General features: G+C 41.3%; 1 protein-coding gene across 3 annotated transcripts; it reads left to right on the forward strand.

Moving 5' to 3' along the window:
* The first annotated feature begins 314 nt into the window (after positions 1 to 314).
* On the forward strand, positions 315 to 23,373 carry HTR2A (5-hydroxytryptamine receptor 2A). Of its 3 annotated transcripts, none has more exons than XM_040057080.2 (4): positions 315 to 799; positions 1,267 to 1,930; positions 5,952 to 6,152; positions 22,117 to 23,373. In XM_040057080.2, the coding sequence occupies exons 2-4, from the start codon at positions 1,531 to 1,533 to the stop codon at positions 22,914 to 22,916; spliced, it is 1,401 nt and encodes a 466-aa protein (XP_039913014.1). In that variant the 5' UTR covers positions 315 to 799; positions 1,267 to 1,530; the 3' UTR covers positions 22,917 to 23,373. The 3 variants fall into 3 exon arrangements, with proteins under 3 accessions (XP_039913014.1, XP_039913015.1, XP_058275500.1); XM_040057081.2 differs by having other exon boundaries at positions 315 to 473; positions 547 to 1,930; XM_058419517.1 differs by having other exon boundaries at positions 315 to 1,930.
* The last annotated feature ends 2,342 nt before the right edge of the window (positions 23,374 to 25,715 follow it).

Below are 25,715 nucleotides of genomic sequence, written 5' to 3' on the forward strand. Positions count from 1 at the left end.
TTTTTATAAATATCTATTGCCAATTTGATTCACAGGTCAGCACAGACCTGGAGCTAATACTGAAGGGGACTGCCTTTTAAGGCTGGTGGAATTTCCCCTTTTTATGGAAAAAACTTCTCACTTACATATTTCACTAGTATCTACCATCACAAGCTTTCGGTTTTGTCTCTCTCAAGCCTGTATCCTGTAAATCCCTGTAATTGCGTGCAGCTGTTTGTGAGGCATCTGCTGCCAATTGAAAGCGTGCATTGAAAAAAACCCCAAGCAGAGAACCTCTAAAATAAGCACTGAAAGAGCTGCTGGTTTACCAAAAAGACCCTCTCTGCTCTGCCCTCCCCTGCCCTCCTCTGCTGTCGCTACCTTGCAGTTTATGACATCCAGAGAGTGGGAGGTCTGACAATCCGAACAAGGCAGCAAGGAAGAAATTCCATTCCTGTTGCAATCAGTAATTCCTCCGTGGAGGCTGCTTTCTCGTGAGTGTGTGCGCACGCTTTCTTTTGTGTCACTTCAAGAAGGGCTCTGATATTATTCTTACTTTAAATATAGCTTGCCCTGGGGCGGGGAAATGCACAAGGAAAGAGCCGGCAAGCAGCCTATCTCTCAGAAGAAAAGAGCAAGCCTCGCAGCACAGGAACTGGCTTCACTCTTTAGAAGTAAAAAAAAAATGTTTGAAATACCATCATTCTGAAGGAGTCTGAAGAAAGAAGACACGGAACTGGCTAAACACAGTGAAGAATGTGGTAAATGAAGGTACAAAGTGTATCTATTTGCAGTTTGAAAGTGGGCTCTGAAGTGCAATGTAAGTTTCCTTAAATTGTATTCTTTTATAACAGTATCTGTTGTTTAATTTCAATTCCGAAGCCATGCTGGGTCAAAAGGTACAATTAGCTACAAAAATCAGCATGGAGCAGAATGTGTAGTTTCTGATATGAGGCTGAAAATGATTCTGAAATACAACAGAAGACAGACACTACCAGCCATATTATGGAAGATGCACTATAAATAAGAGCATATCTAATTATTTCAAGAGAAAGATGCTGGATGGAATCATTAATCAACTTTCTTAATAGAGAAGCAAGAGCTTTGCTGTTTAACATGGCAAGCTATTTTAATACTGCTGTGTTTAAAATTGTGTGATTACAGTTACCAATAGCAATAATATGTAGCTCCAGAGAGGAGTCCTAGTGGTTGCAAAAGTTTTGTATCTCTTATTTCTCCAACATTTTTGCTCTCTGAAGCCTCAAGTCCACCTTCTCTATCCTACAGCCCTACAGTACAGTTTTACTTTTCAGCTGGATTTTCAATATGACAACACTGGACTTCCTGTGGAACTGAAAAAAAAACATTTCAGCTTTCGGAATAATTCTGGTATGTTTTCTACATCACACTAGTTGCAAAAATACAGTCAACAAAAGATTATGCTCCCTCAACTTCTGGCACGGAGAACTGAGGAATATAATGCCCAATGGTGACAAAGGGTGATAATTTCCTGTTTTTTCACAATTTATCTCTGTGGTTTTGGACTTAGCAATGGATATTCTTTATGATGGAGAGAGCTCTGTGAACCCAACTGCAAACTCCTTCATACAAATAAATCATGAGAGAAGATTCTACAGAAATGTTTATGGAGGTGGAGAAATTAATATATCACATCTCTGCAACTTGACTGTGAACTCTGACAACCTAACTAATCTTTCATGTGAAAGTAGCATGAGCCCACCGTGCTGCGCTTCACAGAAAAACTGGCCAGCTTTGCTGACAGTGATAGTGATTGTTTTAACCATTGCTGGAAATATTCTCGTCATCATGGCTGTTTCACTGGAGAAAAAGCTACAGAATGCCACTAACTATTTTCTAATGTCACTTGCAATAGCTGATATGCTGCTGGGTTTCTTTGTCATGCCTGTGTCCATGTTAACCATACTGTATGGTGAGTATTAGCTGTGTAACCTACTGCATGTATTGACAAGCCTTAAACGTTGCATGCAATAACATCTTGTTATTATGATTTCATTCTCTTACCACAGAAAATTGTTATCACTCCATATAAGTAGAAATATATGTCACTGCCTAATGGATGGAACAGGTGAAGTACTTGAATCTTTTCCTACTTTATATTTCCAGTTACAGGCATTTTACTACAGTCCATAACTTTCATTTATTACTCAGTTGTCACATGAATTGTCTCCAAGTGTATGTGAAGATACTTTGTTCCCTCTATTGCATTCAGGTTTTTTCCCTGGCTCATATTTTTCATATTCCCAATGAGAATGTAGGGTCCTGCCAGTTACTTTGCTCTGCAAATATGCACCGAAGCACTAATGACTACCTTTAGATTCAAAGTAGGCAGCCCCCTCAAATGTTTTTAATGAAGTAATACAAATGTAAGTAATTTTTTTATCACCAATACCCTGCTTAGACATCTACTTACTAGCAAAAGCTGGAATAAATATTGCAGGAGTTAAGAAATTGATGGGCACTAATTCTGCCTGTTTAGTAACATTTACAAATGCAAAACTATAATTTCTTAAGAGAAGGTTTTAAGTTAATAATGACTCACGGTTCATGCCCTTGATTAACAGCAGATCTTTCTTCTCATTTTCACCAAAATAATTTGCAGCACAGCTCGCGCAGGAACAAGCAGCACCCTATATGTTCAGCATCAATTTTGTCAGGCTGTTACTGGCCTAAACTTCAGAAATGAGTCTTCCAGGGCTACAACTGAATTGCTACAGTCCAAAGAGAAGCTAGACGTTATCAGGAGGAAAGTGAGATTATTTGGAAAGATTTCTATTACTTCACTGCTTTGGCACTTAAGGTCCAAACATGAGCCTGTGATTTAAGGGAGATTTAATCCAGAAAGTGGGAAGTTTTTTTCCATTTTCAGTATCTGTACACAGGTCGCTCCCGGTAGCATCTGCAAAGTGCATTTGGCATCAGTGATGGTGCAACGCTGTGATTTGCCGTATTAACCGTGATTTTCTTTGGCGGGAGAAGTAGCATGAAATAGAAATTGTCCGATGGCTGAGATTTAAGCCGTGCGTGATTCCCTGAGACAAGCAACAGGGACTCCTGCTGGCCAGGCTCCGCTGCCGAGGGAAGAGCCGCCCGAAATCCGTGTCTCGGGAGGGATTTGGGGGTCGGATGCCTTTCCCTCACGGCGAGAAGCCGGAGCCCCCGTCCCGGGGAAAGGCTTCCCGCCCTCCTTGGCGACCCCGGGGCACGGAGCCGCAGGGCACCCGGAGGCGCGGGGAGGGGCTGTGTTGGCTTTGCCTCCTCTCTCCCTGCTTCTTCCCTCGCAAGACCGAGAACAGAAGCAGCATAACTTGGGGTGAAAAATCACCTGGTGACACACACTGGTACCGTCTTGGTGTGGTGCACCGCCAACCTCCAGGATGACCGGTGATGGCAGGGAGGGAAACTTCCCCTTCCACAGGAGTATTTTCTTGGCTGCTGCTGCTCAACTTCAGCCACATCACGTACGCTGACAGTCTTGAGCTCAAACCGGAGGCCTTTGCGCACACCTGCCCAGCCGGGACACCTCCAAGGCAGTGGAACACGTGTGCTCCACCAACCCTTCCACAGCCCCTTGAAGGGGTATGGTGATTGCTTTGCTCAAAGGAGAGATGATTTTCTTCAGAGCTTCATAGCTACAGTGGGCAATTCTGGTTTGGGTGCCATGCCAGCCATGTGCCTGTGCCAGTCTGCACCCTTTGGGCCGGGCAGGGTTCTCCGTCCACTCAGCAGCCCCAGACTCTGCTGGAAAAGGCAGCGCCCAGTAAGTCCTACCAAAGTGGACATGACTACAGAGCAGAAAACTCCCTGGAGAATGTCATCTACACCCTTACTAATGGTGCACCTCATGGCATGCAGAGTTTTCTCCTCTCATATACTTTTCCCTTTCTTGAAGCTGTCGTCTCTAAGGAAGTTTATCTGGCAGACGCTGTTTTATCCCTGCCCCATCCTGGTTTACTGCAAAGATGAGAAGTCTAGAAGGATGTGACAAATGTGTTCCCAAAGGTCACTGAAGCAAGAGAAGAGATGTATGTTGTCAAGTGTAAAAGTATTTTAACCGTTTCCCTGTGTAAACTGGCCTGGCAGAAAGATGTTACTGGGAAGTCACGCCCCTGAAAGCCAGCCATCACATTAATACACTCCAGGGACCAGATTTCCCAACAGAAGATCAGAAAACATGATAAAATACATCCATAAATGCTGTATGGCTTGTCAGGGTCAGTTTGTATTACAGCAACCCAAGAACACCAGAAATAGGTCTCCTCAGTACTCACTGAGAATAAATGTAATTAGGCACAAACCTACCTCCTCCACCTCTCCTTCCATGCCTGCTGTTGCAAATCTTGTACTGTATCTCCAAAGGAGACAGGCACTCCCCTCTCTGAAATACTAATGTTTTCTCTCAATACGAGCTTTGGCATTGCCCCGTGCCACACTATCATGGGCAGCTTGGGTAATATGCTCTAAATTAAATCACTACAAGATAAGGACCCTGATAACTGCAGAACTTTCTCCAAGGAGAGCTATTAGTGGTTCCCTGCAGGAATAGAAGGGCTTTTGAATGGGGGTCCTGCTGGGCTCTGCTTAGCCTGAGTCTACTCCATACTGTTCTGAACAACATGTATAGTGTGTGGAGTTAGAGCTTATACAACTTGCCAAAAGCACCAAGCTGGGAGAGGTTACAAGCACTCAGAGGGACAGGATGAGAATCATCAACAAGAACCTGGACTCCCGAAGAGAAAGTCTGAAACCAAAACATAACATTCATTGAGGATAAGCACAAAGGTAAAGAAGCAAACCAACTTGGGCTGGTGAAATTTGTCCGGGTTTCAAGAATGATGAACAAGATCTGGCTGCCAAAATGTATCATTAGCTAAATGTGCTTCACTAGCATGATATTGACATACAAAAGGCACTTACCATTCCAGGTTTTATAAGTAAAGACATTTCCTTCGAGATCCATGAAGAAATCTTGTATTTCACTTACCAGTCAGGAGGCCTTTGCAAGAGTACCGAGTCCTGTTTTAGTCACTGACTGATATACAAGATGCAGATAAATTAAACAGATTCCAGGGCAGAAAAAGAAGGAGGAAAAAAGTTTAAAAAGCATGATCTGTAAGAAAAAAGATAAAGTACTAGGCTTTTCTTAGACTGGAAAAAAAAAAACAAAACAAAAACCAAAACCACAAAACTAGGCAAACCATGATAGCCATCTCCCAAGAGCCTTGAGAAAGGAAAGTAATCAATTAATCTTCATAGGTAGTAGAAAGAACAAGGAAAAAGTGAGGGCTTAATTTGCAGCAAAGAAGGTGTAGGTTGTATATTGGTAAATACTGACGCATCTGCTTTGGATTGCACTCCCCAGAGGAGCCTATCAATATTCATTGACAGAGGGAATAGCCTTATTTAGGTATGTGGTAGAGGCCTAAAGACAGGTGAGATAAATATCACTGGTATGCAACAAAATAATTTTTCTTCTTTAGTTTCCATTAAATCCGAAGTTTAAGAGTTAGGGCAGCTTTGCATATCAGCAGGTGTTGATAATGCAGTAATTACGTGGATAAAAGGTCCTAAAGCAAAATTGAGAACTCGCAGATTTACAATGACAAAATTGCTTCTCTTTTCATAGATTTGCTGCCAAAAATGTTTAATCATAGCACCAAGCACTAGCACTATGCAAATAGAATTAAAAAGAAAAAACATACGCTGCCTTTAGCCTTGGAAAGAAGCAGAGTTAACCCCAAAAGCTACAGTTAGAAGGCCGCAAACAAATAAAAATATTTTCTTAAAACAGTGTCAGGCAGCTTCTAAATGTATCACTTACTACTACTTAGTACTTACTACTGTCCTTCTAGAAGGATATATGCACTAAGACACGTGTCACAACAAAAGATATATGCCACACCTTTAGCTGATGCCAACTTTCTCTTGTGCAGGATACGAATGGCCCCTACCTAGGAAGCTCTGTGCCATTTGGATCTACTTGGACGTGCTCTTCTCCACCGCGTCCATCATGCACCTCTGCGCCATCTCACTGGATCGCTACATTGCCATCCGAAACCCCATCCACCACAGCCGCTTTAACTCAAGAACTAAGGCTTTTGCCAAAATAATTGCTGTTTGGACCATATCAGTTGGTAAGTGAGGCAATATTTCAGCGTGTAATTGCAGATTTCCAGCTTTTGAGAGGATTTGACATACACACTGCAGTCTAAAACTTTATTCTCTGCCTGCAGTATTTTGCTTCCCGCAGTCTAAGAAGTGCTGTAATGTAGTAATTATGCAATGGAAATCAACAACGATGGGAAATGGAGGAGAACTGAGCAGCACTGAAAGAATATACATCAGTGATCTGCATTCAAGTTTATTTTAAAGATGTGTTGATTTCCCATATTAATTACCTAAACATCCGAAAAGGAAAAAAAAAAAAAAAAAAAATCAACCGAAAAAAGTATTTTCCTATTTTATGTAAGTCAGTTGTTCCCAATTTCTTTCTTGGGTAATTTGTTTAGAGATTTTTCTCATGGGCAGACCTTCTCTGCCTTTCTCTGTGTGTATGGTGGGGAATTTATGCATCCTATTTAGGAGAGAGCAGATACTGTGTGAGAATGAGAGCAGTCTCTCCAGAGTACAGTTCAGAGTTACAATTTAAAATAGGTGTTCTGAATGACCCAGTACACAAATCACTTTGTGCACTGGCAAAACCCAGAGCCTCAAAACTAGGCAGGGGAACACTGATCTTCAATTCCCGTGGTGGCAGCACATCCAGACCAGTCTTATAGCACGGGAGTTGGAGGAGTTTGGTGTCTGTTGCCATCTGGGTTTTCCTCACCAGGGGCATTTCCTCAAATGCTTTGAAAACACAGTTCCCTTTCAGTGATTGTGGTTTTGTAGACCCTTGAGCATTGTCAGCTCAGTAATTCAGAGGCAGGAAAAATGCACTCTTTTACCCTGAAAGAGATGTGAGCCGTCAGCAATCAAAGGTAATTAGCTCCTTCCCTGGCTATTACAAATTATTGCTAGTGGTAACTGTGATCCCTTACCACTCTTCCCAGAGGAGGGAAAGGAGATGATGCCTAACATGCTGCCAGCCTGGCACTCTAAATCATCTCCTGACCTCCCTCTTGATCCTGGCCCACAGTCTGAGAAAAAGCAGTCTAGGATTGTTAGGATTTAAAATAGTTGCACAGCAAGAAACCGTGGGAGTCTGCACTCAGCAGGACAGTTCTGCATTCTCCACAACCTGAGGAGGTTCAACAGCATCTGGTTCTGGGGTGCATTCAGCTGATCAGCCGTACATGTCTAGCACAGGCCAGGTGAACTCCACTCTAAAAATACCTAGCTCTCAACAATAAAGGAAGCCTATAGCAACTCAAATGTAGATGTCTTCATTTAGATTAGATGAATCATATCTTGTCTCTTCTACAGCCACATTTTTTTAATCCAGTAGAAAACATATTACCTACTCTGTCCAGTTTTTCCATTTTTTGAAACTGCTAAGTGCAAGTATTTTCAGTGCATTTCTCTATATAGCATAAATAACTCAAGCATTCCTTAAAACTGTGCATACTGTGTTTATCTGCACTCGTGTGTGGTGCCTTGTGCTTAGTGTGTGTGAAATTACTGTCCTGGTTAAACACAAATTCACAGAATGATCAGAATGACCATTCCAGGGGCAAACCAGTCGTCTACTCTGCTCAGCATCTTTTCTCAGACAGGGGCTTACTGACAGAGTATCTGAATTAGCTGACTATTAGAAGGAATCCAGAAAAAAAGTGTTATTTTAGCCCTATTAGTTAGAACATGGTTTATGCCCTGTAGCAGAAAGGTTTATTTCTTTGATAGCTTGATATTTTGTTTCAAAAGTTATGTTTTTTCTTTGCAGTAATAACTAGTAACACATCCATTGTAAAAACACCTTTTCTGCTCTCTGGAGAAACTGTCCTCTAACAGCGATGAGATGAGTCACAGATGTTACTTGTTATTATTATGGCAAGAGATAGCAGTGTGGTCCCTATTCACATAACTCTGAAAAATACGACCCCTTATTTTATTGGAAACCACTCAGGTGTGGCATGAGGGAAGAGGACAGAGTCCTGCTTTACTGCAGCTGGATTAGGATATGTGTAAGAGAACAGTGGGTACCAGGAAAATAGGAAGGGTTATAGGGTAACTCCATCTCATTCACACACTTTGTTGTCACCAAAACAGTGAGAAGGTTAAATAGGTACAAATTAACGTAGGCAAGCACACTCAGGTGGGCAGGAATGAAGTGGTGCTCAGCTGGTTTCTAGTCCCATGGAAACAAGGGGCATGGGGAGACCAGCTGAATGAGGACTGGTTGGTTTCCAGCCTGGCAACAAGCTATGGCAAATGGGATGTGCTCCAGAGGACAGATAAGAAAGCAAACATGTAGAAAGAAGCTCTAAGAAACTGATGAGCCAGTCACTGCCAGGCTGGACTAAGCTTGCACTGTGCCATATCGTTGTATTAATAGAATAAAGAAAAATGCCAGGATTATAAGGAATCTTGACAGGTCCCAGATCACCCATGCAACCTGCTGTCAGTCAGTCATCAGTCCTTATCCTCCTGATCTGCCACCATCCAGATAAGAATATGTAGGAAATGGGTTTCTGAAGGTGCTTTCTGTATCATTTAGTAACAGGAATTTTTTTCTGGACAAAGGGGTGCTCCATGTATCATTTACCAGGCTCTCAGTGCTACTTAGAGTCACGGAGCTAGAAATTATTTAACTCTTTGCATTTTCACACACCTATGGCTGAAAACTCTCACTGGGATGAATGAGGTGAAGATGGTGAGACACTGGCATAAATTGCCCAGAAAAACTGTGGATGCTCCATCCTTGGAAGTGCTCAAGGCCAGGTTGGATGGGGCTCTGAGCAACCTGGTCTATTGGAAAGTGTCCCTACCTGTGGCAGGTATGGAAGGAGTTGGAATGCGATTATCTTGAAGGTCCTTTCCAACCCAAACCATTCTATGCTGTCTGGCACAGGCATAGCTGGTGTTGGGCACAGCACACCCTCCACAGCATCTGCTGTGGCTACCATCTCACTCACAGATTCAGGTGCAAGGTTTTGCTCTCCAGTCCCAGATAGGTACCCTTTGACTTCCCCATGTGCCTACGGTTTGCAGCTGAGTTGGTCATCTGTGAACTCTCGTGAATATGAGATGGAGGGTAAAAAGCAAGAGAAAAAAAATCAAAGATGTTATGTTCTCCTGTGCAGACGTTCATTTTAGCAGAGGAAAAGGGGGGAAACAGCCAGCAGTTGTGTGTTGGCAGCACATTTAATCAGTTCCACTGACCATGCAAACAGCTCAAGCTGAAGTGAATGTACAGGGCTGTCAGACGCTGCCTTCTACCACCCTCAATATGGAAACAAACCGTTTAATCCTACCACTTGTCTTTCATGATTCTGTCTTCCAACCCATTCTTTTTCTACAAGAGGATCTTCTATTGCCATTAGAATTCAATTTCACTGACAGCCTTTGACAAAAAGTATTGTCAGGGATTTCTGGAAATCCATGAACATTATATCAGCTGGATTACCCTTATCCACCTGGCTCACTGAGTCCTGCAAATACTTCTAGCTGATTTGTAGGGCCTGAAGAAGCTCTTCTAGTGCTTCCCAACCCATCTAGATTATAACTTCAAGTGTGCCCGATTAATTACACTTTTGTTCACTAAATTTGTAATTTTCCTTTTATTCACTAAATACACAAATATGTTCAGTCAATTTTAACCAAAGGCAATCAATCCTTCCACTGGCTTCAGTGACATATGAAGCATTTAAAAACAGCAGAAAAAAAGCACAGATAGTTTAATTTACTTAACTTCTGAAATCTTGATTTTCTCAGTTAAAAAAAAAAAAAAAATGTGCTAACATTTGTTTTTGCGTTTAGTGGAAGAAGAGCATTTAACCAGAAGCCTTTGTTTCATTAGACCATGTAATGCCACAGGCAATTTGTTTAAAATAGATTCTAATTACTGTAACAGACTCTAATTGTGTCTTTAATTCTTAAATCATCCAGTATGCACAGTGGTTAGATAATTAGATTATTTGCAGCTGTTGAAGGCAAAAGCTCATTAAACCCTGAAAATTATTTCATTTGTTTTAAAGCACAGAGGTCATTATTGAGAACAGGTGTAAAAAGACAAAGAATTTTCCCCTGCTGGAAAAAAAGTAGGATTTTGAATAGAACTGGAATCTATAGAATTTTGAATAGAGCCTATACTGAAAAATACATGTAAAATACCTTTGAGTCCTAAATGGGCCTAACAAACGCTTTGCTCTGCAAGAGGCCAGCAGTGCATCATTCCCTCCTTGAAAGGGTAACATAAAAGAATTACAGGCATGAATATTAAGTCCTTATATATAACATTCCTCAGTTCTCATTTATCTCTATTCCTCTGTTAATGGTCTAAATAAGGTGAAGTCTGATGAAGTCCAAGCACTCTAAGATGAGTTTTCTCTTATCATTTCTCACTCAGCCTACACATCTGATCACTGCCTTCAGGCAGTCTCTGCACTCCCCAGTCACTAACAACTTAGATTTATTCAGTACTTTTCATGCAGAAAAAAAAGCCCAATACAGATCTAGATGAAGCTGGTAAAATACCTCCCACCACATAACTCTAAAATTTTGCCATTGCTTTTGAGTCTTTGAAAATGAGAAATACTGTAGCACGTGAAGCAACGTTCTCCAAAGTGCAGGGTGAAGTTAGCTCCAGGTGTACAAGTACCCAGTGCAGCTGAGCCCCTTAGCTAATTTGGCAGTGTGACATTTTGTGCTGACACAGAGGCTTACACCTCCTTCGCAGGCAGCCTGCAACTTCTCTGCATGATTTCTTGCTGCCTTGCAGCGTATGAAGGGCCAGGGAAGCAGCGGGGATTGGGAGAGTTCAACCACCGATGCCTCTGGATTGTGTTTTGCTGACAGCTTTGGCCTCCTTAGGCTCAATCTTCTTTCTGTCAAGGGCAGCTTTCATTTAAAAATCTCTTTGCAGTTTTCAAAAGGCACAAACAGCTAATAAACTGCAGGCTGGGAATCCCTGTCCTGAATCTACTACATATCCATTTCTTCCAGGTGACATAATTTGCCATTTCAATCAAGTCTAATTTACGGATACCTTGGCATAGGAAAAGATAATTTGTTAAAACATGGAATATATTGCCAAAACATATAAAATTGCAAAGAATTACGCATCAAACTGTACTCTGGCAATATAGATTTAAAGCTTAGCACCTAAATTTAGAAGTCCTGGAGTTAAAGTATCTACTACACTACCCTCTTTCCCATCTAGTTATTCACTCTGCTTCCATTTCTTCTTTTAAAGACTTGACTTTGCATTCTTAGTAGTGTTTTATAACCATTTCCATAGGGAACATTTCTCTTATTTTTATCATACTCATGAAACCATCTCTCAGAGAGTGATCTTACGGTTTGTTCACTGCAGCTGCAGGATCTCGGGGGGCAACATTGTAAGATTTGTGTTTGGGCAACCCTGGGACCTTGACTCTTAGTGGATGTAGATGATGCCATAAAAATAAAACAAAGTGTTAAAAAATTGTTGCACAATATATAGAGAAATTTGCATCAATTGTAATGAAGGGCGTTGGCATGATATTTCATTAATAAAGTATTAGAGCTTCAGAACCCTCTCAGAAATAGAATAGTCGTTGCATTTCTCCGTAGAGACACAACGCATGAGGCCCAGTAATCAGTAACAATTATGTCAGTAGAAAGTTCATTGCTGTACCAATGACTCCTACAGTAGTGACAACTAATGGGAACAGGCCCTTTGTGTACAGGTTGTCTAGGGGAAGGTAATGTTCAGCTCTGTGGAAAAGGAACATTCAGCACTGTGATGCACATTTCTGACTAGCACATGTACTCTGGTCATGAGGTATTACTTAAGATGGTTCTGAGGAAGACACATGAATATCCTATTTACTTTGATGTAAATTATTCCCATATTTCACATGTATCAGAACCCTTTGCTTGATTTGTTCTTCCCAGAAGAGTGAACACATCCACCAGACCATCAGCTTACCACACATATCTCCCTCCCATAACTGTGAAAGTTTAAAAACCTTGCATTTTGAACTTGTATGTTTGTTCATCTGACAAGGAGGTGTTACTAACATTATACTTTCCTTTATGGAAAAAAAATGCTTAAAGGAATGTTAATGATTGAACTTCTCCAAATGATATTCTCCAAATTTGGAAACACAGAGATAAAGAAATAAGACACAGGCATGCATCCATAGGGACACATTTGCAAACCAAAGACACTGAGCAACCCAGCATCCATCTGGATGGGGGAGAATATATTATACCAGTAAATATGTGTTATCGAAGGAAGAATAATTATGTATATATTTACCATGTTCTTTACCGTGTTCTTTATGCAATTACCTCAGGATGAGATGAAGGATTTTGCCTGTGAAAAAGGCACCCACTTACCTTGTAAGCAATCCTTTTGCAAGAAGCAATCTGCCTTTCAGGCAAAAAAAGGAACGAGAGGTGGTCATGGCATTATTGTGTGGCATTTCTTTCTGCTTTGGTTTTATTTTTAAAGGCAAGTTATAAATTGTAGAGTTGTATTTTTAATAGAAAAGAACCTGCTTAGTCAAGGTGCTGATGAAAGAATTAGTTGTCTTGTTTAAAAAAACCCCTTGTCTTTGTTTTGAAGACCATAAAGACTGTGCTATTCTTCCTCTTGAAGCTAACAGCAAAGAAACACCAAGTTCATTTGGGCCAGGCCTGTCCTATTGTGAGGGTTTTTTGAATGAATAAGTAAATGTTGGTGGGTGCCAATATGACCTACAATTACCCAGTCTCTCTTTGTAGGGTACATCAAAGTAAATGGACTATTTTAAGAAAAAAGGCAGCATCTCTAGTCATAGGAGCTGGATTTCTGCATAGAAAATGCCACATGCAACACAAATGACAACAAAAGAAATGTACAAGGAAATGTGTTGGGATTCATCAGTTCTGTCATCTGTACGCTGTGACTGCATTTAATCACCCTCTACATTAAAAACGGCACTGCTAAAGTAGCACCGTGTTGCATAAAAGAAAATGCCAAGAGAAAATTTCATTAATTTAAAAATTATACAGAACAATTTCACACGTTCCTTTATTTATTATATTTGACTTAAGCCAGATGCTGTACTGTATGTACCTTAAGAAAGGTTCATGTATCACAGAATTCTTTAAAATTAAAGCCTTACATTTATGTTTATCAGCAGGAACGTTGCAAACTATTGAACACTTGGCTGCAATTAATTTCCCCACACATTACCTGGGCATCCCTTCTAAGCAGAAGCGCAGCTAATAAAAGTCAAGGGTTTTGTCAGAACTGCAACAACATATTCCTAATTACTTGAGACAAATTTAGAAACACCTGTTAGGTGATTTTGCCTATGATGTCCTCCAGGGTCATTGATGGAAAATATCATGCTGAGCTCCTGTGATGTCCTGAAAGCAGGCTGTAACATCGTGATGAAGGCATTCTTTTCTGCCTGATCAAAATTGGAATCTGTGTATTTCACAGTATTCAATCCTGCCTTTGTTTTGGAAATAAATCACACCCACTGGGAAGACTTATTTCCTTTTGGCAGAACATAGCCCTTGTTATGACTTTTTGTATTTGATCTGAGTTTTGAAATGTTAAATTGACTGCTATTGCTAGGATCATAGACTGAGCTGAACTGTGAATATCCTGAGAGAAAAACTGTGATTTTAGGTCCCAGGTGCACTGAGCAAACAGTGTAAATTTCCCCTTACAAGCACAGAAGTATTCAGAAGTTTCAGACTGAAAGTTCCCCAGTTAAATCCAGCCCTGCCTTGCATACTACTGCAGGACATGAGGAGGTCACTCCTACATTTCTCGTTGCAAGGACACTTCATGTATTTATTTTTCATTTTCAAGGTGACACTTTTCAGGAAGATAAGCCTAAGGATCATGCTGTAGCACCCACACAGACACCAGTAGATGGGAAATATAGGCAGATACAATCCCTTCAGATACACTCTCTTTTTCTCTCTTTTTCCACTCTGCTATCTTGTAAATGTGACCAGGGCATTGACTGGTTTAACAGAGTTCAGTCAGGGTGAAGGGCATTAGCGAAACATAGCGAAACATAAAGCAAAGGATCCTGACTCATCATCTTCTGACCTGTGCAGGTCTCTAAGCTGCTTCTCATTCTGCTTTTCCTTCCAAATTATCCATCAGATCAGGATGTCTATCCCAATAACTGTCCAGCTCCTGCTGCAATCTTCTTGTATAACTAGTAAGAAGCTGATCATTTGTTTATTAAGCAGCTTCTGCAAGCAACCACAAAAGGAGGCATGGAGAAACAACTGGGACATGGTCTGAGGTCTAGAAAATCCAGAATTACAGTTTGTTATCTGTGCCCTTCAGATGGAGTATGAAATTATTGTAGAATAAATTCAAAATTTATCTGATAGCTACATTCAGTCTCCTTTTAAACTACACAATGAGGCCAAGTAACACTGCTGAAGACATCTCAGAGACAATAACAGAAATCTCTGTTCAGTTCAGTGGAAGATTAGGGCAGAGTTAAGTAAATTATCAGCATTCAACAAATCACACCATGTAATAATTAAAAGACAGAGATAAAAAACTGGGATATTAGGGGATCTTGTTACTTAGACTGCTCTAGGAGGTATCACATTATTTGCTCATGGTAGAGGAATATCTAAGGTCTTTCCATAATTCCTTGATTATTGCTGCCATAAATATTTTTAAGCATTACTGTGTATGTTGCACGTATAGCACATAACAAATTAGCCCCAAAGATCCTTTAGGAACTTCATAGCTAAAAGGACAAACTGATAACACCTGATCTAGGAAGATCCTGTAAAAAAGGTATGGTATTTCCTTCCTTTCAAAGCACTACTATCCCCAGATCTGCTCTCCTAGGGGCCTGAACAGTGAACACTGTGAGGCCATCTGACAGGGAATACAGAAAGGTCATATGGTAAACAGTGGTTATCATATCACAGGGAACTGCAGTTGATCCTACACAAGGCTCTTTTCCTTTGCAAATTAGCATATTTACCTAGGCCAGTGCCAACCAAAATTTTGTAACTTCTTTTGAGTAGAAATTAAACACTTGCTACGAGCTTAGAAACACCAGTGCAGTATGAACATTAATTGAGTACACGGAAAGAAAAAGGGTGTTTGACCTGCTCTGCTGCATTTTCCTGAGCCACAGAAGTAGCAGTCTTAAAGAAGGAAGAGAACCTTGTCCCTCTGTGCAGAGATAGGCTTGAGACCTGTAGAACGCCTTGCAAATTTTCAGACTAAATATTAAGCTCTTTATTGTAAGGCCAGTCTCTTTTCATCACTTCTGCTTACCATGGATGAAGGGGTTATACAGCTGTCATTAGCCTATGTCCCCTGAAGGAGCACAGTTCCCTTCCAGATCCCAAATGGCTGCAGAATTGTAGCTGCTGTCTGCCTTGGACTTGGGCTCTACTCAGCCAGCACCCCCCAGGCAAATTGCTTCCTCACCTCTCTTTATTTATTTCTAGCTATTTGGTAAGTGTAGAATTCTATATGCACTTTAGTGACTGAGTAACCATCTTAGACAGAGAGATAACAACTTAGCTCAATTGGAGATCTCTGAGAAGCCAAAAAACACCTTGGAAAAAGCCTCTGTCTGAATCAAAAGTAATGTCACTAGCTGAAAAGCAAAGACTGTATTGGGGAATAGGCTCCACTGGAAGCTGCTATGTAAAAGGTTGTATCTTCCTCAAATACTCAGAAGGCCTGAAAAATCCAGCAAGAAATTTAGAGGAACCAGAGTGTAAACAAGTCCTGCAGCATAACTAACAAAGAGAATTCGAGGAGTGCACAGGCAGGAAAAGCCCTTAAAGCCAAAAGCAAAGAAACTGTTTCCTGCTGTTGGATTCTTGCTGCCCATAGGAAATAGGGCTGTGTGCACATTTTGAGGATTATATCTGAGCAGAACGTGACTCCATCAATGGCTTCCTCCCTCATAACTCAGCTCACTCTTAAGTCCAGGGTTTCTAAACAGTTGGGTTAAAAAGGGGCACATGTGCTTCATTTCTTGCAATGTCCTCCCTGTAATTCTCCTCTAATCTTGTTAATAGTTATTTTATTAACACAGTTCTACAAATTGATTTGGAGACACATATCTCTGTTCTTGTTAAGAAGTAGGCTTCAGGACCGAAGACATAAATGAGAAACATATTAGGAAACACAGGCTTCTCTGATTTTGTTTTTCTAAAGCGAAATAGATAATTTATGGTATAAATTTTCATTTACCATACTTTTCTCACATAAAAAGAATTGAGTTTATCTCCTGCTAGGCTAAATAATATGTTTCTTTAGAGATTTTCTGAGCTGTCAAGAACAAAGCCATTTCAAAGTTAATAGAATAATCCAACTGTTACCTGGCACCCCCTCTATGTGACATTATTTTCCTTTCACTTGCATTAAATAGAACATGTGTGACCAAATAAAGTGTTCTAAGGGAAAGATATAGAAAACCAGCTCCATGTGTGCCATTAAATAAAAAACTAAATTTGGTATACCAGCAGTTATAAGGAAAATGCCTGGACTCACTCAGATTCCATTCCTGTAGAGTGTGAGTACAGCCTCTTGGGATGCAGAAAGGAGACGATGCTCCCCAGCACTGTGACTCATTTAACTCTTGAGGAAATCCATGTGAAAACAAATATTATGTGGGGATTTGTGAGAGAAAGCTCCTCATCTGCTTCTGCCTCTGCCAGTACATGTACCAACCACCAGGGAAGAATTCTGTGCTGGCCTCACTTGTGAGGAGAAATTCTAGCCCAGGACTCAGAGGACACTGTCACTCTGCCTAGGGAAGGTGGAAGCTTTTTAACATTCATGATAACTAGATGCAGCCTCAGATAGTGATTCCCAGTCCACACAGAGGTTTTCAACATCTTTTCTTCCCAGGTGGAAATTTCTGCTTCTGCACTGCCACCCATCAGCAACCTGCACACACTGGAAATATGGTTGGCAGCAACAAAATTATCACGGCGAAGGGTTTGTCGTGACTGGGAAGGAGACAACGGGGGAATAGCATTTTCAGGTGCATGCAGAGAGCAGCTGTTTGCAGGTCTGGGGACATAACGATGTAATGACAAAACAGTGAAAGGTAGTGATGTAACAACCATAATGGTGAGTGTCAAAGGCCAAGCAGAGATGGGAAACCAGACTGAGCAGCTCCTCTGCAGATGTTTAAGTGGAAGCAACTGTCGCTAAACTCCAGCTCCTCATATAAGATCCAAACACACTGTCATCCTTGATACTCAGAGGAGGACATAGTCCATGGTCCCCCTGCCACAAGTGGCTCACTGTGGCTTGTGTTCCTTGAGCAAACAAACATCCACACAGGGCACCAAGGTCACCCAAATGAATAAATTTTCTTTTGTGTGGTTAATTAAGTCAAAAGTACTGAAAATAATGTGATGGTGGTGTGCAACAAGGAGATTTTTATACGACATGAAACTGAGAGTATGTATTGCATGCCTTGGGATGTAGCAGGTGAATTATACTTGCATATCTGTTTGCTGTTTGAATGTGTAGATGTACCAACAGAGGATATTTTCTGAGTACAAACAGGCACCAGATACCAGCCTGGGCTTTTCTAAAGAATTTAAACAATATGGCCAGATTGAGCTGCTTGAAGGAGACACTGGCCTTCTCAAGCAGAAATCCTTTCAGAGGTCCCCAGCGTCACAGCACATCTTTGTGCAGTGGCCCGTGAGCTGGCCCATGACCCTGTATGTCTGAATCAATGTGATTGCTAAAACCTGAGACGGGGAGAGTTTTTTGTTTTTCATGAGAAGGTGAACAAAGGTGCCAAAGTTTTTGAGAAACTGTAATGACATTTCTAAAAAGTAGTTCCTAACCTTTGGACATTTATTAAGGCACAGAATAATGCTCATTTGTATTAAGCAAAATTGAAATGGATATATGCGAGGTGAAAGCATGTGACTGACAGTTTCTACTTAAAGGAGACTTCACTGAAAGAACTTTGACCTTATCAATTCACTTCCCCCTCCTTGTCTTCATCCCAAGTAACCTCAGTGTGCCATCCTACACGCACATTGTAAACTATGGCTTTGATTTATTGATAGTCTCAGCAGCTCAAGGCAGCTGCAAACCCTGTTTACCTGTCCAGTTAAAGTGGTTTTATAGCTGTTGTGTACCTCTGAAGCTAGCAATGTGTACCACTATATCAGCCTTTGTCAATTTCGCCAGGCTTCTTGAGATAACAAAAATGATGCCGTTGCTTCACTTCTTAACCTTTGGTGTTTTCAAGAGCCTTTTGTCATTCTGAAACTGTGCCCAAATTCTTGAGGTTTAATGCAGAATTTATTTCTCATCTTTATTGTTTGGGATCTGTTGTGCGGTTTATTAAAATCCACAGTTTGAAACAGCCACATGTATATAAATCAAACCATATAAATAAACCACCTTCTACCAGAGGAACATATTTAGGGCTTATTCACAAAGGAAAATGTTTTAAGTGGGAATGTCAACTGGAAATGGAGTGGCTAATGTACCTTCAGTGCTTGAACGGTCGCTGCTATTGTGTGCCGAATGCTTCCTTGTGCCTCAGTTTAGTTCTTTTGAGAGCCAAGGAAGACAAACCATAAATAACCCTCAGGGGATACCAAGATATTTTTCAGACTGACCTTGAGCTAGCGGGAGCATGGAATGGGCAGGGTGTGGGATAGCTGTTCTGTTACCGCCCCTCCAGGTTGTTTCCTCCAGATCTGCTGTTGGCACATGCTTCACTTCCCAAACACCTGTTTGTCCATCCCTGGTAGCACTGCATGATCCTCTCTTGTGAAGCTGATTTTCTTCTTACTACGTTTGAATGCACAGGCACCATCTGTGTCTTCTTAAACCTCCAGTCACCAAGAGCAGGGAGCTGGAAAGCAAGGACAAGTAAACCAGTGAGCGTACATATGAATCATCCAGGTGAAAGAGATCATTCCCATTCAGCTTTTAAAGTATTAATTCAGAAAGTTGCAATAATGCTAATGCAACTTTAGACCAGGACTTTTCGTTATAGGTTTACAGAACAAATGATCTTCACCAAATGTGACATGTGGGTGATGTTCTTGACCACATGTGATGATTCCTAAAAATCCCATCAAAGTAGTAGATGTGAGTTGCACCTGGAAACCCCTTTACTGACAGTTTAAATATGACTGCCTTTGAGTTTGATCCCTGTGTCCTCATGGAATTTGCCATACTTATGCTGCAGAAGCCAACTGTTGAGGGGAGACAAACCCTGTTCCTTTCAGGAGGGAAACAGTAAATTTAGTCCCTATAGAGATAGGAAAAGAGTAAACTGGGCTGGACATTAACTTTTTCCATGCAGGAATGCCACAGTATCATTTGTGGGATGCCCTGCATCAACTTAACTGGGGTTACACAAAAAAGCAGTTTACAGCTGTCAGTGTTCTCTGTCATCAAAGCGTGGTATCTCTGCTGTTTTCAAACTGTATACAGGCCACTTCCCTGTGGCTGTAAGGGAAAGATGCCTTGAATGGTCACTCAGAAAAACCTACATGAACTAGCAGTGCCTTCTACAGCTCTGCTGGTACAGCACTTTTGTGCTTGTTAAAGAAATGTCAAAGAAATGCAGGAACTTCTGCTATACGCTGAAGCCCATTTCCATTTTTTAAAGCCAGAAATATGGATTTAGAAACTAATCTCCAGAAGCTACTAAGAACAAAGCAAAGCAGTTGGGGAATTGCTTCTCTTGTTTCAGGTGAGAAGTTGCAACAGGCTTTGGCCCTTTACTTGAAGAAGCATGCAAATTATGCTAAAACGTTCCTCTTTCTAATGCTGCTGCCTCTGCTCCCATGCCTCCTCAGGCAGCTGAACCATAAGGTAGTAATGAAAAGCATCTTTTTACTCTGTCAATACCATTGTTTATTTTATCTCTGCAGCTCACACTAGGTCTTTGAATTAAATGAAAAAACAGCCTTGCTGTTATCAGCACAGGGCAGAAGCAGACAGGAAACTTCTGGTATTGCTCTGTCTAATGCTGTGTCTTTGTGCAGCTGGAGTATGATTCTGGGAGGTGCTGGATGCTTTCAGCACCCTTTCAACTCATCCAAAAAAAGAAAATCAACTTCAAAGCGTTCCTCATTTCCCTGGAGTTGTTGAGCACCCCAGATCACTCAGCCATGGCTGGACAGTCTGGCTTCTGATGACCTCTTCCTCTGTGCTTTCAGAGAAATGGACTCAGACATTTCTAACCAGTAGCTAAAAACACTGGAGGTTTCTGTCAGCTTAACTCAGGAGCTGCCACACACTGCATGAGTTTGCATCTCACTCACTGGCTTCTTCTAGCCCAAGTTCAAGCATTTAGAGCTTGTGCAGGAGAACAGAAAGGGTAATACCACAGGCTCCCCACCAGCTTCTGCCCTGGGCAGATAAGAACAGCACTTTTCTAAAGTCGCCTAAGGCAATGCCACGACTCAGTTCAAAGTTGAAAAGATAAAATAAACTACAGTGTTCTAGAAAAAAAGGTCTTTATAGAAGGTCCAGAAGAACAAAAAGAATGAAGCACTTGAACAGAATAATAATCTATTATCATTATTACTGTGATTATTGTTATATGGTATTGAGCCTGTACTCCACAGCCTTCCTCTAGGACTGGAGCTGTTATGCTGGGCACTGGATATGTGTGAAATGAAGAAGACAGGCTATGCTTTTAAAGGGCTCCCAGTTTAAGCAGCAGAGTGGGAAGACAGGAAAGAAAGAGAGATAGAGGGGGTTGCCACTGAAATGCAGACGTTTCAGGACCCATAAGGGCACTCCTGGGCATCCACTGAACAAAGCAGGGCACAGCATCCTCACATCATAAGAAATTCTTCCCTAGTCAGTGTTTTTATTTCTCATAAGCCAAATACAGCAACTAGGATTTCTGTTCCAAAATGCAAATCGAACTGAAGCGCCCAGATTATGCTAACTTTCCACAGGAGTCAGACTCTTCGCTGCTTTTATCCAAACAGGGCTGCATTATCACCCCCTGCTTCATTCCACATTCACCATCTTCACAGCACATCATCTCTTTCATTGTCTCAACATTGCCTCTCTTGGAGAGACAGCATCTGTTTGGAGGGGGAGAGACAAATGCTGAAAAAACCCAAAACCAACAACCAAAGAAAGAGCAGCTGTTTGATTTTACCCAGATTCTAGCAGCATTTGCAGAAATCCCTAAGGAAATGGCTGAGTAGGCTTGAAACAGAGAGAGCAGTCTAAGGAGAATGGACTTTGTCACCTTGTCTTGCCATTCATGACAAGCCAAGGATACATGCTTCTGGGGAAAAGACAAGTTTTGCGTGGCTGTGCACAGAGAAGGCAACCTCTAGCACCTGGAAATACAGTGAAAGGACTTTTGCAGGCCTGCAGAATTAACTACATCTCAGGCTGCCTTATATCAGTGTCTCTCAGTGCTTAATTTGTTCCTGTTGTTCATCTGGCCATTGCCACATGGAAAGTTGGGTTTTGTTAGCATGTAGCCTTTGTTGACTCTATGGAGATTTCAGCAAGAAAAGAGAAAGACGCAATGAAAGATTACCCTCACACCTATGACAAAAAAATATCTTTCCTCCTAAAATTAGTATTTCTCAGCCTATTTAGAACCCAGAACACTTTTAATTCTCTAATGAAAAACAAGATCACTCTTATGCCACTCCAGAAAAGAAATATGTAGTGTCATCTTGATCATAGTTCATAAAATCCTTTGCCAAGGTGGCAGGGACCAAGGAGCAAGTCAGAAGATCATTACAAGGGGCCCAAGATCCAAAACCATGCTTTTCTGGCTACCTGGTGTCATAGGACAGTTGGAAGGAAGCAAATGGGTACAAGCCACATTCTACCTGTGGCTGAGGTAATGTGTACAGCTACAATCACCTCAGCCACAGATAGAACACAGGGAGATGTTTGTCTGTTTTTTCTTCAAGGCTGGAAGTGGTTTTCATTATTGTTTTTAACCTCTTCTTTCTCTCATCCACCTTCAGGTATCTCCATGCCTATACCCGTCTTTGGACTACAAGATGATTCCAAAGTATTTAAGAAAGACATCTGCTTACTCGCAGATGAAAATTTTGTTCTAGTAGGCTCTTTTGTGGCATTCTTCATCCCTCTAACCATCATGGTAGTCACTTACTTTTTAACTATCAAGTCACTGCAGAAGGAAGCTATGCTATGTGTGAATGACATTGGCCCGAAGACCAAGTTTGCTTCATTCAGCTTCCTCCCTCAGAGTTCCCTGTCCTCAGAGAAACTCTTTCAGCGTTCCTTGAACAGAGATATGGGGACTTCAGGGAGGAGAACCATGCAATCCATCAGCAATGAGCAGAAGGCTTCCAAGGTCCTTGGCATTGTCTTCTTTCTCTTTGTGGTGATGTGGTGCCCGTTTTTCATCACCAATGTGATGGCAGTTATTTGCAAGGAGTCATGCAAAGAAGAGGTCATTGGGGGACTCCTTAACGTATTTGTTTGGATTGGCTACCTTTCTTCAGCTGTCAACCCACTCGTATATACGTTGTTCAACAAAACCTACCGCTCAGCTTTCTCTCGCTACATCCAGTGTCGCTACAAGGAGGAGAAGAAACCTTTCCAGCTGATTTTAGTGAACACTATCCCAGCACTTGCATATGACTCCAGCCAGCTCCAGCTAGCACAAATGAAGAGTTTGAAAAAAGAGGCAAAAATGATGGCTAAGGATTACTCGACGGTCACGATAGGAACGCACCATTTAGATGGTACCTCCAAAGGAAGTATCATCTCAGGGAATGAAAAGGTTAGTGGTGTGTGATGGTCAGCAGCTGCCATGGTAACCACTGTGCGGGCGCTGAAAATTTCACCTGCTGTGAGTTCTGGTAGCGTAGGAAAATCAGCTGTGTTCAAGAGACCTTCCAACAACATCATAGACTCCTCACATTATCCTGTGGATGAAAAGCAGGGTTGAAAGGGTATCAAATGTGCAATTTTTCATACAGTACTTTGGCTGTTTTAAGCACAGGCTTTATTAAACTTATTTTTTTAATATTCTAAAGGATATATTTCTTAAAGAAAAAAATGCAATTTCTGGTATTATAATATGGGCTGTGAAGAAACCTACGCATTTCTTTTCTCTTTGCAAATGAAAGCTAAGCCGTCCTTTGATGTTCTTGCAGAGTAGGCCCCAGCTAGTTTGTCTTGCAATAATTGAGTTTTATTATCATTAACTGAATGAGCACTTTATGGAATTTTAAACAAAGTGATGGTTCATTTGCAAATATATATTTAAAATAAATCTTAAATTATTAAACAAAATCCATTAAAACTGCTATAGATTAGTTGTACGGACATTTTGTTAATTGGTTCTATGCCGTTTTTTCTTCCTCAGTAACCATCCTGAAATGTCCCTGGGCTTTTCTGCCATTTGTTCTGTATTTCAAATAAGCAATCTTCACAGGTAAATGATACTTGAATAATCCTGTTTCCACCACCACCTGTAATCTTTATTTCAGGACTTGTATTTTATTTGCTTCCAAAAATTTCATGTCTTTAGCTTAAAAATTGAAATTAATGTTTTCAAAATTATTGGTCTTAATTCCCTGCTCCCTCCCACTGGGGTTGACAGGGAGGTGAACTAAGAGAACAGGGGAAAACCAGGCACAACCTTGCTAAATAATTTCACACCACTTCCAGATTCATGACTGTTCAATTCTAACAAAGTCTGATTTAAGTAATGTCAGAGGAAGCTTTGCGTGAGTAAAACCTTCAGTAAAAGGTTGAAGCAGATCCCTCTCATCATTTCTCTTTGGTTAAAAAAGGCTATCATGAAGAATGTTCTGGTTTTGGTTTAGGCCTTGTAAAGCAAGAATTATTAGAGAACTGTTAGTTGCTAAAAATTGTTTTCCCTTGTTTCAGTGTATTGCTGTTAAGGCAGATTGCTCAGGAATGGTCAGAAGATTGCACTACTAGGACTCAGCCTTAATGAAATATGTACGGGCAAATGGGGCTCACTTGAAAAATAACAGGACCTGTAAACAACACTGCATTTCACCTGCAGAGATCCAAGGGCAGAAAACATTGCATAAACAACATAAGGTACATTGCTTGACAGACATGGCTAGTCATGAAACTCTTTTCTTTCAGGCATCATAGCCAGTGTCACTGAGGCCAGTGGGGCTTTGCTAAAGAGGAGAAATAAAAATGCTGCATTCACATGCAAATCCAGTCATTTGATTTATTCCATGAATTTCGCAGCCATAGTCTCATCAGAACCAGGATGTATTCCAGTTTCTCTGGAAAAAACACTGCCCATCCAGAAGTAAAACTCCGGTGCCTTCATCCGTTCTTCTATTGAAGTTGTTCAGTTTTTACAGAGCAAATAAATTTCCACTAAGTCAAAGAAGGAGAGAGGCAGAGAGAAACTGAACCTGAGCCTACCAGGTGGGAGTCTTTGGAAGAAGAAGAGCTTTAGCTTAAGATACTGATCTATGACAGACAAGGACTTAAAAATTGGCTGGGTACTTGACTGATTTCCAAGAAACTTGTTATTGTCATATATATTGTATAACTAAATCTGCTAGTTTTATGAGCCCTTTCCTCTGAGATGGGATAGATAGGACCCACTGTGCACTGGCCACACAGAAGATCTGCATGCACATGATGACACTGACTCACCCCATGGACCTCAGTCTCCATGTCTGGGACAAAGTGTCATGATCTAGCCACACTTGCAGTGATGATGCCATGTACTTCATCTATCGCCTCACATTCATACTTTCCCTCCCAAAACTGGTCATTTGGGATGAACTGCTAAATCAAGTAGAATAAATGCTGCGCTCACCAGGTGCTTTATATGCTCTCTCTCTGGGTACATTTGATCACCACAGTCAAACTGAACAGCTTCAGCAGAAGCAAAAATGAACTCGCTGCTCTCACCTCACTATGCACACATCCTGCTCCTACACAGCACTGTGTGAGGGGTATCACACTGGCAAAGAAGGGATTCCAGAGGGAATCTGCTAAATGAGGCTGAATATGAGGACTACTATATAGTAGGTGGGAGCAGTGACTTCCACTGTTTCCTGTTGAGTTTGATATTGACCCTAAATCTGGTACTTTGAACTAAGGACAATGCCCATCTTGTATTCCACAGGCCAGATCTCTCCACTCCGCACTGGGGGTGATGGTTCTGAGGATTTGCCCTTGTAAACAGGTATCTCAGGGAATAAGCAGGCAGTAATAAAAGCAAAGGTGTTGTGAGAAGAGGTCTGAGGCTCTAGATCTGCCACCAAACCAGATTGCCTCATATGATGAATATTGACAGGGACTGAAGGTCTCTAAACCTGCTTGTGATGGGAAAGGAAAAAAAGAGGCTTCCGCCAGTGGAGGGAATCGCCATATTTTTTGCCATTTATGCCTGATCTGATGCAAGTTTCTCTGGCCTTGCAAAAGAGAAGTAGGTGAGACAGACAGCTTGGGTCTTACTGCCCGTTTGTGTCAGGGAGCAGAGCCCACCTGCATCCTATATGATGTAAATGGCACCCTGCACATCTCCGGAGCTCAATTCCTCCCAAATCTCATGAGGGTCCGATTGCTGCTCTGCACAGCCTCCTTC

Source organism: Hirundo rustica, chromosome 2, assembly GCF_015227805.2.
Source record: "Hirundo rustica isolate bHirRus1 chromosome 2, bHirRus1.pri.v3, whole genome shotgun sequence".
In the NCBI taxonomy this organism is placed as follows: domain Eukaryota; kingdom Metazoa; phylum Chordata; class Aves; order Passeriformes; family Hirundinidae; genus Hirundo; species Hirundo rustica.

Bases quoted from the DNA above. Each gene is read 5' to 3' on its own strand.
- HTR2A (XM_058419517.1), top strand. From the start codon at position 1,531: ATGGATATTCTTTATGATGGAGAGAGCTCTGTGAACCCAACTGCAAAC. The intron at 1,931-5,951 runs GTGAGTATTAGC...TCTCTTGTGCAG, and splicing joins CATGTTAACCATACTGTATG to GATACGAATGGCCCCTACCT. The intron at 6,153-22,116 runs GTAAGTGAGGCA...ATCCACCTTCAG, and splicing joins TGTTTGGACCATATCAGTTG to GTATCTCCATGCCTATACCC.